This window comes from Aptenodytes forsteri, unplaced genomic scaffold (genome assembly GCF_000699145.1).
Source record: "Aptenodytes forsteri isolate BGI_AS27 unplaced genomic scaffold, ASM69914v1 Scaffold1, whole genome shotgun sequence".
Classification (NCBI taxonomy): domain Eukaryota; kingdom Metazoa; phylum Chordata; class Aves; order Sphenisciformes; family Spheniscidae; genus Aptenodytes; species Aptenodytes forsteri.
The window spans coordinates 6,127,643-6,143,632 of NW_008795035.1; the positions used below are offsets into that span (position 1 = coordinate 6,127,643).

At 43.0% G+C, this 15,990-nt stretch overlaps 1 protein-coding gene across 4 annotated transcripts in view; it reads right to left on the reverse strand.

Annotated features, from left to right (window-relative positions):
• The window catches only part of ABHD2 (abhydrolase domain containing 2), a 41,657-nt gene that overhangs the window by 13,162 nt on the left and 12,505 nt on the right, over positions 1-15,990 (reverse strand). For all 4 annotated transcript variants that reach the window (XM_009276569.2, XM_009276566.2, XM_009276567.2 and 1 more), the window contains exons 4-6: positions 7,217-7,392; positions 5,431-5,598; positions 2,389-2,572 (exon numbers count right to left, since the gene is read on the reverse strand). In XM_009276569.2, coding sequence (XP_009274844.1) covers positions 2,389-2,572; positions 5,431-5,598; positions 7,217-7,392 — 528 coding nt within the window. The remainder of the gene's footprint in view (positions 1-2,388; positions 2,573-5,430; positions 5,599-7,216; positions 7,393-15,990) is intronic.

Genomic DNA, 15,990 nt, shown 5'->3' on the forward strand with positions numbered 1-15,990 from the left:
AGACCCTGTGTTAATTCATTAAACTAAGAGCCTCATATTCTTCTGGCAGATCCTAGTATTGCTGCTACTTTATGATGCCCATCTATGGGACTCACGCTTAATGCTCTGGAAAGGCTTTCATATTCCAGATTCCTGCTTTGCCTTGCTCACCACCACTTCCTTCCTTCAATTCCTATACTTATTTGGGGGACAAAGGCTGTACAAGCTAATAAAAAAAAGAAAATGGAATTGTAAACTAACTGGTCATGTCTACCTGGGTAATCCACTTTCATGTAGCCCAGAGGGATGAGGCCAGTTATTTTAACCTACCAGACCAAGCCCAGGAAGGCTAAGGCTTAACCATTCCACCTGGAGGTGCTTTGTACCTCCTCCCTCCCACTTCTATAACCAGGGGCACAAGGCCCCCCCTATCCTGTCTTTTGCTTGGTAGATATTTACTGATGTTGCTTTCCCCTAGCTCTTCAGCTGATTAGCATTTAAAACAGAAGTAGATGTTAGGTAGGGAGACAAGATCTGAAAAGCCTTCCTCTGATTGCCCAGTAATGCACAGCAGATGTTTTGTGACTGGAGATTTGCTAGTAGATGTTTACCCAGCAGGTGGAGTCCAGAGCTCAATAATCCACACAACCCACTGAAGACTTGCATTAAAGTCAGACAAGCAGCTGTTATTTTTCCACATGACTATCCAAGTGCAATATGGTTAAACAGGTTGTCCTTGCCCTGCTATTCTACCAGTACATCATGACATACTACTACAGAAATCGGCTTAGGGAACAGCGTTACTCACATCATCATTTTGGAGACCAGAAATACAGTGTTGCATAACCGCAGAAGATGAACCAAGTGGACCGCAGCCAGATGTAATCCTCACAAACCCTGTCTGATGGCTGCAATTGAGGAGCTGGCTTCAAAAGGATGCTCTGTGCTCCATGCCAGAACCCCAAGACAATTAAGAACGTTTTACTTGAAACAAAACAGAAAAACTGTTTCTGAAAGCATCTGTTCAGATTTTAAGGGTGGGAACTCATGGGGACCTAGTAGTAGATTACACATTCTTTTAGCAGTAGTCACATCTGATCTCAAAAGGGATTAGGTATGCTGGAATATTACTGAAGTGCATGTCAAGCTTTCAGTCACATCTTAATGCTTCCAGAAAAGCTTCTTACTTTCACCTGTAAAAGCTTAACTCATAAAAGGTGTCTTCAGACTGCTGACTATCAGACTGGTCCCTGTACAGGCAAAGCATCAGCAGCACCAAGAGAGCTCCAGCTACCATGACCAGGCTGGGAGGCCAAATTCCATAGCAAGCCCCTCACAGGGCTGCCATAGTTTCACCATTTTTTATCTGCCCAAAGGATCTTGACCCAAATACCCTAGTCTCAAACAGCCCCTTTTGCCTTTCAAATAGTCTCAGGTCTCAAAAGTGCAGTTAAATTACTGTAAAGACAGCTACACCTTAGTAGTTGTCCATATGTACACAGTAAAAACTGAAAGCAGTAGCTTAGCCAGTTACACTGCTTTAATCTTCATTAACTGTGCATACATGGAAAATTACTGCACATTAGTTGAGCCACCAGTTTTCAAGCAGCAGTGCTGTACCCAGATCCTCCATAAGTAAATGCAAGTGTTAGCACTAGGTGGAGCCGTTACAGCTCTCGAAGTGCTACAGCCTTGGCTTCCAGACAGGGAACCACAGGTTAACATTTTAGGCAGACTTTAGGGCTATAAGCCTTCTCCTTCCCACCTTCCAAATTGTGTAACAGTTGCAAATGCCTCTTCATCTCCTCATCAGCCCACAGCACTGTTTCAGTGATACACGCTAAGAGGGGAGCATGGACTGACAGCGTATGAGCTGTGTGTGTCTCTTTCCAGTCTCCCTAGGTAAGATCTGCCAGATGAAACTGCACACTGAAGCCAGAAAAGCTATTATGAATCAACGAATCCTTCTCAGGAAGTGATGAGAAAGTGTAAACTATTTCTCACAAACCTGGCATCATCTCAGCAGTCTGTTGTGTTGCCCAGCCTGCCTGGTTAATTACACCAGGACTGCACGGGGAATGCCTCTTCTTAGGACGCATGGCAATTCTGCCATGACACTGAGTTAGGCCAGCTCACTCACACAGACCAGAAGCTGCCAGCATGTACCTGTCCAGGTACAGAAAACTTATTTGCATTGTTGACAGAAAGCTTATTTGTGCTGCAAAATCAAAGCAGCTTTGGCTGCTCCTTCAGGAGGGCAGCATCCCACACACCGCGGCCTGTCAGATGGGTTCAATGCAAGAGAAGCAACACGCTCTTCACCTTGTCCTTCCACACGCATCCTTGCCAAAGATCTGCCCCCTGCTGCACCCCCAGAAAAGACCGTCATGGAGAAGTCTCTAGACGTACCTCAGTGCGCTGTACCCCTGGCACACGCTGACGCAGCACAGGACTCGCTCCTGGTTGGCCTGGCTCTCTCCCAGGTATTTGCACACAATGTTTCCACCCAGGCTGAAGCCCACAACAACCAGCTGGGTCTGAGGGTAGGTCTTCTTGATGTAATTAACCATGGCACCAAATTCCCAGGTACAACCTAAAAATAAGGACAAAGTCAAGAATCATCTAACATACCTAGATTCCCACTTCAAGCTTCAGTTGCATGCTTTAAGTTCAGCTCCTTACCCTTTCTGACTTTTCAATAACCTCAAGGTTTTAAGAGCTCTGATTCGCACATGTGTTCATGTATCTGTTTTACGAGTCCTGTGGACCTTAGCTCATGTCTAATTCTGACAGAGTGCCAAAGTAAGATGAAATTAACTTGCTGAAAAATCATGGCAACAGCTAATCTGACAATCCCAACTCTTCTTTCTAAAGCAGCTTAAAAAGCAGAGTCCAACAACTCTGGCCTTGACATTACTATCTAAGAACAGTGCACGTCATTACCTTCCTTAGGCAGTTTGCCACTTCTGAACTTAAGTGGGGCGTCTGGAAGGCAGCTTGCTCCTTTGCTTTTAGCAAGGCTGCCATGGACCCTTAAATCCATGCTGATGCAGGGAGGTGATGGAAATGCAGAGTTGGCTTGTCAGGACAGAGCTCAGTGGACTGTTGCAGAGCCTGACTACGCAGGTGTTCTCTGGAATCAGAAGGAAGGGTTTAAGCAGAGGCAGCTAGCCCTTCTTAACCACTGAAGAGGAAACGATACTGCAGCTTCCTAGAAGATGTATGGTTATCCCCTCTTCAAGAGAAGAGGTAAGTGCCTCTATACAGATCTGTTCTGCTCTCAGCTAACACCCACTTGCATCCCACAGGCTGCAGGCACTGAGGGATCCAGCCTCTGGCAGTACTAGGGTCCTCAGATTGTTTGACAGACTTGAAGGCCTCCACATGTGCAACATCTGAGTACCTACAGCTGTTTCTCCTGCCTTTGAGTTTGGGAAAAGGAAACATGAAGAGAAGCAGCTGCAAAACCGATGGCATTAGTACACTGGTATCATCAGCCTATGCACTTTGTTAACCTTCCCATTGGATTTAAGACTGCAAACCACACAGGAGACACCACATGAACAACAGAAATAAAACTCCAGTGTTTATTCCTGTCTAGAGTCAGAATCTCAGCTCTATCCTGTGGAACTTGTCCAGGAAGATAATCCTAAGAGTTGGGATTCTACCCTGTGCCAAACTAACAGTGCTCCACTGTGTCCCCACCCCAACTGTAACATCCTTGCTAGACATCAGACACAGGTTTTGGCTAGCTCTGGAGTAGACCGAGCACCAGGGTTTGCGTTTACTTCAGTGAAACAGCAGGCTTCTGGCTGAGCATTTCAGCAGGGCTTGGGCACTTCCTTGTGAACATTCTTAGTGAGCAATTTTCCTCAAGATGACAAATGCTGCATTGCTCTAGTTTCCTCTGGAAGAAGCCAGCAGTCAAAAGACTTTAGTGTTTGACCTTCATGATTTGAGGGCAGCCGGCAACTATTTCAGAAATCCAAAACTAGAATAGCAACAGGTCAAGCTTGATGCACTGAACCCTCCAGCCTTTACATCTGAAACTTAGGCTACTTGCTCCTCAACAAATATGTCAGGAATCCAGCAAAAGCTGGGAGGACACTAGGATATTTGGGCTGGAGGCAGAGTAAAGTCTGCTCATGGTCTTGCTGGCACTCCACTTAACAAGCAACTGCCAAGTGATTTACTGTCTTAAAGGAAGTGCTTCCTGCCCTTTCCAAGGCTATAAAAGACTCAGAAAGGTATGTCTCGAGAGATGCACTACAGAATAACTCCCTAAGGTCTAAAGCAAAGCTCCATGAAGAAAGCTCTCAACTTTTATCAAAAAAGCAAATGCTTTAAGGAGGCCAAGCTTAGTTTCCAAGACATGGTAGGCTTGAAGCCATTAACAGCCTAGGTCCTCAATACAAATTGAGGTACTTTGTATTCCTGAAGTGTTTTCCACTGAGGAGTAGATTTAGTAACTATAAAACAAGCAACAAAAGCATTACAGCCTATTTGCCTGCCAGACCCAGAATCACAAAGCACAATATTTCTATCTTGTTAACTCAACTGTTCAAGATAAACATTCAAACTGTTAATCTAAACTTAGCAGTAAGTATCTTAGTTATCTTTAAAAAAAGAAAAAAACCTAACACCAGTCTGGTAAACCCACAATTGACTCCTGACATAATGTACCTATAGATGTTTGCAGTAAAGAGGGACATGAGGGCTCAAGAGAACTCAGGAACAAGCGGATGAGGTCACAGGCAAGAAGGCCACATTCTAGAGAGATCATGTTACTCACTAGCAGGGCAGTTAAGAATAGCTGGAGTCACCCGTAACAGTTCCAAATCCTCTATTCGTTTTAATTTCTAGGTTAAGAAAGATTTCCTTATACTCAAGGTGAAAGCACAAAATCATGGCCGTTAAGCACTACCACTTCTGTAGCTTTACTGTCATACTGTAGAATTGTTGCTGTTCCTTGACATTTGTGTTACATCCAGGGACCAATCCTCACGTGTCCCTCCTAGGATAGAAATGTACTTTCTGGATAGGCTGGTACAAACTCCGCTCATATTACATTTTACAAAGCCTCAGAAGTAGCGTTTATCCTTCAGAGCCAGGTTTGTTTCACATTCCACTAAACTGACATTTCAGCATCTCTAAAGTCATTTGAGCAGTCTTAGTAGCCACAAGAGCTTCTTTCAAAAGTTTTCTTTTCAGAAGACTGCCTCCTTGATTAGGATACACATGTAAGAGCTGGGAGAAGAGACAAGGAAGAGTGAATCCCAGTATTAGCCTCCCCTCCTCCTCACATGTAACTTCAGTTTATTTCCCAAGAAACAGTACAAAATTATTATCCTTATTCAGATATGGCAGTTGTGTTATGCTGAAGGAAGCTGATCAAGCCCTAGAAATTCCACAAGCTTGAAAGTAAGTCCCCAGTTGCCATAAAGTACCTACCGTATGTGAACATTCGCGGAGAAGTGAGCTCAATATTTGGTAGGGCTCCCAAGTGATTCAGGACAGCACATCTGTACCCATTTTTTTGCGCATAGTCAACAAAAGTGCGGATATACTGCTTTTCACTGTGGTTAGCAATCCCAGGGCAGATTACCATCGTGACATCCTCTGTGCACAGAAAGAGAGGGAAGTTAAGTAAATGTCACTTCATGCAAATTAAGAGATTCAGAAGGTTTCCATTTCAGATCCGTGGGAAACCATCTACAAGAAGCAAGCTAAAAATCCTACTAGTCTGCCAAAAATCCAGTATTGGACAGGAGACTAGTGGCTCTAGTGCTACAGATGTGAAAGAGTAATTCATGTTACAGGAGATGAACAGTTTTCTAACTTCAGGGAAAGCTACCCAAACAGTTCTGCAGGCACTGCCTAGAGACCAAGAGTAAATTCTTCTCTTTGAAGGATGTTTTTGACATTACACATGTTCTGCCTTCTGACAGGCTGTTGTGACTGCTAAGTGTGTGGAAGCTCTGGAGCCCACTGCCCGTTCATGCACTGAGTAGACTGGCTATGCTATTTTCCCCCTCATTTCCCTTCCAGAGTTGGGTGTAACACAGATCTTCAAAATGAGCTTTGCTAAGTACAGACATTCTGATTGGCTGACATTAGCCATCATCTGCTTTGTGGCTAATCTAATGATATTTGATCTGCTGACACTATTCACTAGTTTAACAAGATATCATTTAATCAACTAAGGAAGTATTGTAATTCAAGTAAGCACAGCAAATTACATTCAGAATTAGCTAATTCGAAGCGAATATGCTGTCAGACTCTTACATGCAAAGCTTCAACACTTAGCAGCTCTAGCCACTGAATTTTTGCCTCTTTGGGAAAGCATGCTCAGATTCTTTTCAGTGATAAAGATAACAGTAACTGTTCTAGTGCAGCATTATACCATGAGGACCTCAACACTGACAGTTAAGAAGAGAACTCTGCTTTTTCTGAAGGCCAAATGGGAGTCATGGGCTTACAATGAAATCAGCTACTGCAGGGGTAAATTGTACTTAAGTCAAGCCACAGTAACTCAGTTTTAAGTGTTGCTGTTACTAGCAATAACAGTGAGTTTGAAAGATGACATTCACTCTGAATATACATAATGTTGGAAGGAATCACCATGATGCATTCACTCTGAATATACATACATAATGTTGGAAGGAATCACCATGATTTTCTACTTTTTCATGGAGTTCTCTTCATTTCTGGACTCCTTCATATCCTGTGCACACGGAGTTTGTTTTCATGCAGATCTTGAAACACCTATTGTTAGTAAAGACTACCAAGAGTCTGTTTCTAAGGGGGAGATAAAGTCTAGGTTCTTTTCCATACACACCAGGCTATGAAGAACCTCATGCAGCTAGTCTCTGTTCCATGATCCCACAGCCTTAATGGGCAAAGGGCACTCCAAACAAAGCTTACCACCAGATTCTCTTTGCCAGCCTCTCACACGAATCACAGGTTATGGAACATTTCTTCTGTTCTTTAACTCCCACCTCTTGCCACAAACAGTTAATTAGTCTAGTAGGGTCTCTCCTGCTGTCTGAGACATAGGTATACAGCAAGATGGCCTCAGAGCCTCCGCACATTGGTTAGTATTGCTTAGCAGCCCCCTTCCATCACCAGAATTAACATCTACCCTTTCTGCTAAATCAAGTAGCAGTGTCCTAATCCATGTCCCAGAGCACAGAATTAAGGTTAGCAGCTATATGCAGCCAGCAGCTGTTTGACTGACCTCCAATGCAGTGCTCCGACTGCGGGTCAAAGAGATCAAAGGTGGCTGTTGCTCCATCTGACATCGTGAGGTACTTGCGAAGTCCATATGGATGTGGTGATCTCACTCTCCCCATTTTTCCATAAAGGGCAGTTTGGATATGTCCACTCTTTCCCCAGATCAGGGGTGGAATGTACCTGAAAGAGGCAGTAATTTAATGGCGTATCCCTGCTGTGTTAACAAGCCTTTGAGAACACATAAGCACTCCCATAACAAATCCCCCCCTCGCTACCAAATATAGTATCAAATATGAAATTGTTTTTGCTGTGACTGAACTGGCAGCACTGATCTTTGCAGCCTTACACAAGAAGAGAGACTGATATGCTCTCAAAGCTGACAAATCAGCACTGATAGCAGCAGAAGCCAAAATCCAGACATTCCTCTATATCGAAACATTACATGCACAAATGCTTCTCACCAAATACACAGAGGCCTTGTGCCTCAGTGAGATTGGGACAGCATGTTGCTAGCCAACCAAACTGACCTTCAAAACCTGTAAAATGTTGTAAATCTGTTTTAATTGAAACACTGAAGCCTGCTGGGTTGAGCCACATGAACTTGTGTAAGCGCTTGATTGTACAAGCCAGTGGCAGAAGCGACAGGATTGACAGCAAGTTCTAGAAGACCAAAAGCCCCAAGACTTGATGGTTGGGATGATTTTACACAGAACTGCTTTTCTCAGTTAAGTGAAAAGCACGGTACAGGGGGATTTTTCCTCTCAAGCAGAGTCAGGTAAAGCTGGGACAGTTTTAAAAGGACCTGTCATAATTGGCCAACCCAGCTCCACTGAATAGTAAATCCTTTTCAATATGAGGGGGGACTCACCAGTTACATTTGTTTATCAAGGGCATATTAAAACTAGATGACAAAGCAGACTGTCTTTCTTTTCCTAGCTTACTGGCCCTCAAAAAAGACATGGGGAAAACACAGCTACTAGCTGAAAGGGGTTAAAGGCTTAGTTATCAGTTTTGTTGGTACAAGCAGAGCTGCAAGTGGTTTAATAGGAGACGTACTGTTGCCCACGTGGTGGTGGTGGGGCAGTCACCTGGCCACTCTGCAAAGGACAGACTAAGCCAATGCCTTGAAAAAGATAGTTACATCGGTTCTCAACAGGAAAGCATGAATGATTTATTTGTTTAGGAGAATAGCAGTCCCAGGGGACATGCTTCCAGTTAAGGAGCTGTGGTCCCTGCTACACAGAGCAGGGTACCCAGAAGAAGCTTGAGAGCTGCTGACACCACCTTGGATCCTGCGAAATTAGCAACTCCCTCCCCATCTTGGTTTTTTTGGGCTTCCTGCAATTATTCCCTTTACTGCTTGAGACCATATAAAGCAGCCTATTCTTTCATGTTTTCCTCTGTTCACAGAGAACTAGGCAGCTCGGGGCTCGGATTTACTACTTAAGCCCATAATCCACTAGAATGCGACAGAAACCTTGCCTTCTTTGCACTCTGACACTACCTACTCACACAGCTGGACCTTCTTCCCCATGCCAGCTCTTATGTGTTGTATCCGCAACTCCCCATTCCCCCTATGCACTCCTCAAAAAAAAAGCCTCCTATAAAAATAAGAACTATCTAGGCTTGTTTAACAAGACAAGAGCAGCAGTACACTTTGTCCCTGTTCTCTTTCCTCATCCATGAGGGCGGCTTCTTACAGACAGCACAACACAGTAGCTCATTGTACAGTTTCACTCAGTTTTTGCAAGTGTAATTCCCAGAGACCCAAAATAGATTCCTGTAGAAGTAGATACCACTTCAATAAAAGCTACAAAAGCTGCCAACTGATGCTTGTAACCTTGTAAATTGGCCCTCAGTGCATCTTGAATTTGATCACTCAACTATAAAGCTTTTCAAAGAATCTGCATGAGGCTAGTAGCACTATCTGTCTTTTATCAGCCCAGTATCTTTGCACTGGGAGATATGCACTACAGGTGGGTCTTGCCAGGCACAATGTGCAGCACGCCAGCTGTGCACAGATTCCCAGCAGTGATGGGGACTGTACAAGCTCATCCTCTGCAATTGCTGGTAGAGATGGAAAGTAGTCATCGGATTCATTCTCACAATTCAAAGTAAATATCCATCAGGATAGTGCAGTCAACGTAAACGAGGCTGCACAAGAACTACAGATGGTTCTGCTCAAGTCACATACAGCTCACTGCAGAAGGCTTTGAACAGCAACTACAACGCCAAATGGAAAAGACGCTGCTCTTCTAGCATAAGAAAAAGCAGCTAACTTCACCCCAGTCATTTACTTTACGACCAGTTCAGGTCAGTAGCCATACCCCACACTAAACAGTGCTTGACTTGGCTTTTTGTCTTCTTTCACAGAAGTCCTTTGCAGATGGATTTTGCTAGCATCTTTTTTTTTTTTTGAGGAGAGCTGTCAAATACAACCTATAATAAGAATTTGCAGCTCTTTTAGGAGATTCAGACGTCAACATTGTTGCATGGTTTCTCATCCTAGGTTAAGCACATGCATTGGAAAGTTTTGGTGATTCTGCTCCTATACAGCGCTTTTCAAATCAAAGATTATCCCAGGTAAAACCTTAAGTCTTACCCCATAGGGCTAACAGGAAAGCAATTTCTCCAGCTACAACAGCCAAGTTCTACAGCTGTGACTGATTACTGCTACCACCTTGATGAAAAAAAAATCAAGGATCTCTGCAAGCACCAATCCTTTCCTCATGTTTAGCTACAGTTCAGCTTCCAGCTATAAGTTACAGTCATCCAGTGGAATAGATGCAGCAGCTGCAGCAGCACATACCACAGGATGCTGTCAGAAAGGAAATTAGAAGAGTCTTCAAAGCCTCACCACTACCGCTGGAGTTTAAATGAAGACAAATGGCTTCAAGCATACTGCTTACCAAGAGCATACTACTTACCACATCCTGCCTCCTCAAATCACAGCTGGTTTCTTTGGGGAAAAAACCTCAAACCTGCCTTCAAATAACCCAACTAGAAGTTACCTGAAGTACTGATCTTCAATAAGTCAAACCTTTACACTGCTTTTACATAGGCAAACAGCACATGCAGTTTCACTGAGATGTTCTTCATTAAAGGAAAGACTAAAACCAAGGCAGGAATCCCCGTAACTCCATCTGTAATGATGGACAAATGCTACCTATGGGTTCCACATTTCCATCCGAAGGCTAAAACTGTGTGAAGTCCTATGGACAAGGGTGCATTCACTGCTTGCTCCTTTCAGAGTGCACAAGCTAGTGTTTCTGAGCACCCTATGGACCAAGCAAGTAAAATGCTTAGCTTATCTTTTACATTAACTCCAGCCAGTTGTTTAAGCATCGCACTGCCTGCAGCAAAGATGTGCTAGTGTTAGTCACTCAACATGTAACTACACTCTTCTAGATAAATATTCAAAGGTCAAGTTCCAGCATGAATAATATGCTTAGGACAGTACTCTGATGCAGAGATTTGTTACTCCCACTTAGTCATACTTAAGCATGTTAAGTATATTTCTGCAGTTTGCACTTAAAAATAAAGCTCTGAAATACATGCAAGTGTTAGAGCAGCAGCTTGTTATCTCACCTATCTTTTCTTTTACTACTGCCCATCAGCCTTTAAGCAATAGGCTTATGGTGAGATAGATATCCTAAAATCCCTTAAGTATCCAGGCTCCAGGAGACTGAACATCACAAGACTTCAACAGGGAAGGGGAAAGAAGTTGCCCAGATTGTGCAGATCTTGCATAATCAGTGAAAACTGAGACAGATTAAAACTCATCTTACCAGACTGATGCAAAAGCAAGCAGCTGTTAAAGATATTAGACTTTAATTTACCAAGACAAGTTGCCAATCTAACCCTACTACAAAGCCTTATAAAACCTTGACATTAACAAAGTGATGCCTCTGTATCACTGCATTCCAGTAAAAGCTGTCCTCAGCTGATGGCCAAGTTTGACTTTGCAAAGCATCCTTATAATCTATAGCAGAATTGGGCACGTGACCTGTCTGTCAGACTATTTGTTGACCCTACATTTTGGCAATGGACAAATCTGTTTTTGAAAGTCTTCCTATGAGTGACTTCTATCTACATTTTTGAGATAAAGTCTACAAGAACTTCCAAGACCAAGTACTGAGCATAATAGTGCAAGACTGTACAGGACTGAAGGACAAGACATCTTTTTATCCAGGGTTTGTGTGGACTTTCAGCTTGCTTTTACTAAAACCATACAAAGATGAGGGCATAGAAAGAACACATCAGTCACGAAGGTGCATACTACCACACTGGTAAGGCAAAAAACTAGCCAGGAATTATGCAAGAGTCCTCACCCTCTGAAAGTGCAGATCAGATAAACTAAATTTTATTTAAGCCATATTATGTGGAAAACAATTCCAGAGACATTTTCATACTCAATCCAGCTGAAAACCTAACTATCCAGTGCTGATAGCAATAGCTAGCACAGATTGTTTTGCAATGAAGCCAACAGTCCTCACGGCAAACAGCTGAAAAGAGACGCTCCTCTGGAACAATCATCCTGCAGGCAGAAGAACATGTACTGAGTCTATTTTTCTTACAGCTTACCTTAACAAAACAAGCTTAGCAGGGTGTGACACATGGAAAACATGAGCTAGATATCATGCAGACTGAGCAACTAAGTAGTATCCAGTTTAAGGAGCATTCAAGCATTGCTCTTTAGATTTTATGCTAAAGCTATCACTACTGCTAAATTTAACCATGTAACCATGTGTTCCAAACAAGGACCCCTCACTCATAAAAGCAGGTGTCTTCCCTCTGGCATTGATATTAAGTAGAAACAGGGAAAGTGTTCAAGGAAACAAGGACCCACTCATAAAAGCAGGTGTCTTCCCTCTGGCATTGATATTAAGTAGAAACAGGGAAAGTGTTCAAGGACATGACAGACTTCAACCTCTCTATAATGCCTGCTATAAACGAAAGTGGTTTTGAAAAGCGTTGTAGTGTAGAGATTATCCCAGTACAGCAAGTTTCACTGTATGGAGATGATTCACTATGCATTCCCTCTGTGTGCCCTGTTCCAGCAAAGCTGTTCACAGATGTACAAGAGCCCAGGCACAGACACCATGTCTATAAGCAGTGTTTCCAATGTTCTGCAATAGCGGTTTAGAGATGACAGGAGCTGAGCAGCCAGCTGGGTGGTGAACAGCAGTCAGGAAGACCTCTTGTCAAAGAGGTATATGCATGTCTATACAAGGACAAGGATGATGTACCACAAAAGCACAGACAAGCAAGTACTGATAATATAGGAGATCCGAAGGCAAAGTTGTGTTGTACTGGAAATAAAAATCTCAGTTTCTGTGAAACAAAAATGGCTTCCCAGTTTGCTCCAGACCCAGAGGCTTTCAACTGACTCATTTCCCTGTTTTGATTTGGTCAGCTGCAATAGATATCAGGCACTCTGAGTAAAGACATATTTGAGGCAGTTAGTTATGGCTTCCAGTAGCCAGTCCTGTAACAGGATTCTGCAACAGAAGGCAGACAAGAGAACAGGTCTGGGGATGCCAGTTACTTATTATGGAAGCTGACTTATATAGCACAAGTACAGAGTTCATCATTCTTAACCGGCTAAGTGAATTCACAGCCACTTTCATAAATCTGCTCACAAATGCTCATGTTTTAGCTCCAAATGCTGTGCTTCAGCTGTGCAACGCAGCCCCACATCTTGATAGGTGGCTGTCCACAACAGTGCTGGAGAACAAGAGAATTCCTAAGTGTTTCACATTCTCCTAGCATTTTAATATTAAAAACAATTCCAACATGTGATTGTAGATTAAGTTTTAGTGGCTCTCAGGCAGATTATGATTTTAGAGCACGTACATCACCCAGTATGCAGGAATTTAGGAAAGCAGCAGCTGTATAAGCAGCTCACACAAAGCACATGAAAACTGTGCTATTTTTATTTGCAAGCATCAGCATTCAGGTCCTCAAAGATCTGAAGTGGAAGTTCAGCAACAGGCTTATTTCTGGAGCATTACTTCATTTCATCTGAGGAGATTAACACTTTAAACGTTAACTCTTACATCAGCTTTGATGTGCTGTAGTACATTGGATACTGATGGCAAGAAAGCAGAGAGCCTACAATTTGTCCATGTCAGGGGACACCCTGAGAACTGCCACCTGCATTACAACAGGCAACAGGTTATTTTTCCCCCCTTACAGAGCAGTTTGGAGGTATTTAAAGGATGCTTTACAAGTCAAACCTTGTTTGAACCTTGTCCCTTATTTGATGCTAGGGAATGCAATTTGAATTCCAATCAAGAAAGCTCATCTAAAAGTCCGTGGGGTTCAACCCCCTCCCCCCCAAATATGTAGAAAGCAGCTTTTTCTGCATCACCTCAGCTGGACTGTTCAATGTGATGAAGACACAGCAAATACATAACAGCAAAGTTTTAAAGCAGCTTACAGAGCTTCCATGTCCCCTGAACCTCTGAAAAAGAAACTAACATAAGTGGAGAAGTAGTTTTTGCTGCCCACAGAAACTGCATGAAGTCAGAACTACTTAAAAGTACAGGCTGGCCTCCTCGGTTAAACCACCTCCTTCCCAATTTAGGCAGCTTTTATTTAGCAAAGTGCCCATCACACCCCCCCTCAATCTTCAGTGACTACAAGAAGCATTCTAGTCAAAACAGGGCACAAGTGTTACAGCACATCTTCCTTGCTGATGAGAGCTGGAGAATGCAAGGCTGCTGCCAATGCCACAGCAGAGCACCTAGCAAGGACATAGACCCCCCCGGAGGCTGCTTCTCTCCCTAAGGTCAGTGCTTCAACTTACCAATAGGGAGCTGCCATTCTTCTCTACCTCTCAACACATTCACCTGCCAAAGCTTCAGGAGTAACACTGTTCTTCTAATTTATTATTCTCCTGGAAGCATTCCTCCCAGGGTAAAACACTAAGGAGTTGACAGGAATCAAACACTGTTTGCTATTACATGGAGGAAAAGAACATTGAAAAGCTTGAAGCCAGCTTTTCTGACTACTTGTCTCCTTGCATCTAGGAGAAAAGCAGTGACAGTGCAAAAGAGTCTTCTGGTACCAGGCAGCCTGCTTATCCAGTATAGGTTACTGTGCAAACAAAGGATGAGAAGGATCTAGGCTGGATCTTTGATAGTGTTTACTAACAGGCTTGACAGTCATTTGCCTCAACCTTTGAGGAGCTTGCCTTTATTAATGATAAAAGTGTGAAGACAGCAAGGATAATTATTTTCGATAAGGATGACACTTGTGCCACGCCTCTACAGGAATAAATACACACACGCACTTGATGGTAGAAGAAATTGGGAACAGCCAAAAAATCTCTAGCCCAGTACAGCAAGCACTGGCCAAATTTGTTCTCATGAATCAAAGAGCCAATGCTGCATTTCTAGAGGAATAATAGCGCAGATGGCAGCCTTTCTGTAGCAATTTGAAAGACAGGAAAAGGAGACAGCTGCACCCAGGGGTTAGGCCCGAGTGCTCAAGGGCACCAATAGCTGTGCTGATTTGCAAGAGCTTCCATGCAAGAAGCAGTTCTTTGAATGAAAGAGGGTCCGATTATGCTACTCCACTTCGTAAGCCAAAGTACAGAGCTGGACAGGGGTAGAGGAAGGGAAAAAGAGGGAAGAAAACATGAGCTCTAGGAAGACAGAGTCTATTGCTTACCAGTGTTTGATCGATATGTAGAAAGCTTCTAGCGGTTTAGAGAATTGTAAAAAGCAGTACTAACATCTGCAAGTACAAGGTACCTGGCATGCAGCCATCTTGGGCAGTTTTACTATCCAAAGCTCTTAAATTATTCATCCACCACCACTTGGCTTGCTGAATGACACTACGGTTATAACGTACTGAATAAGGCCATAGGTGAGGATGGTGCCACGAAGGGGAAAAAATTCCAAAAGTGTTTTTTCCAAGTATTTTGAATAGCTGCACAGATAGAATAACTTCACTTATTTCTGCTTTCTCCCTGCCACCCTGTTTTTTCCAGCAATACCCTCGCCCCTTCCTCCCTTAAGCATAAGGGAGCTGAAGAAACCAGGTCTGAAAGCCAGGTCACAGCTGTACAGAAGAACTGGTCTTATAACAGATCTTACAACAAACCCAGTACTGATATTACAGAAGGGATTGCTGGGCTACTTATTTTGCTTTCACAGTAGAATTTGAAAAGAGCTGCTTAATCAGCTTTCCTAACACTCTGAATAATTATCAAGTAATCAAAGCCTTACAAGATTTTTCAGTGGAGCATGGCATGAGCTGTTTCCACATAGCTTTTTGCTAATTAGTCCTACAAACTATTTCATGCATAATTGCAGGAATTTAAATATATTTGTTCCCCTTTAGTCTCCAGGTGACTTTCATGCCTGAAGACAGGATTTCTTTGAATTTTTTTTTAAATTTCTGTATTTGCAAAAGTCTGTGATATCAATAGAATAGCAAAAAAAAAAATCACACATACATCATCTTACAGAGTTGTCTTTCCTGTAAGCCCTTTCAACCCCCAACAGCAATTATATTCCTGTCTCCCATAACACAGGCATCCAGGTAACAAGACTGAACAACTACCTATGACACATATTGTTCTAGTTTGTTTCAGCTCAGTTTGTTTACTGGGGTCACACAAGCCTTTGAGGCAATGTTCTGCCTAAGAACCTTGTGTTGGAAATCACTGCTACAGTTTTCAGAGAAGTTAGCAAGCCTGAGCTCTAAGGTGATCCAGAGAAAGCAAACAACCTGAGATTGCACACTATTAACACAACACCAGGGTTC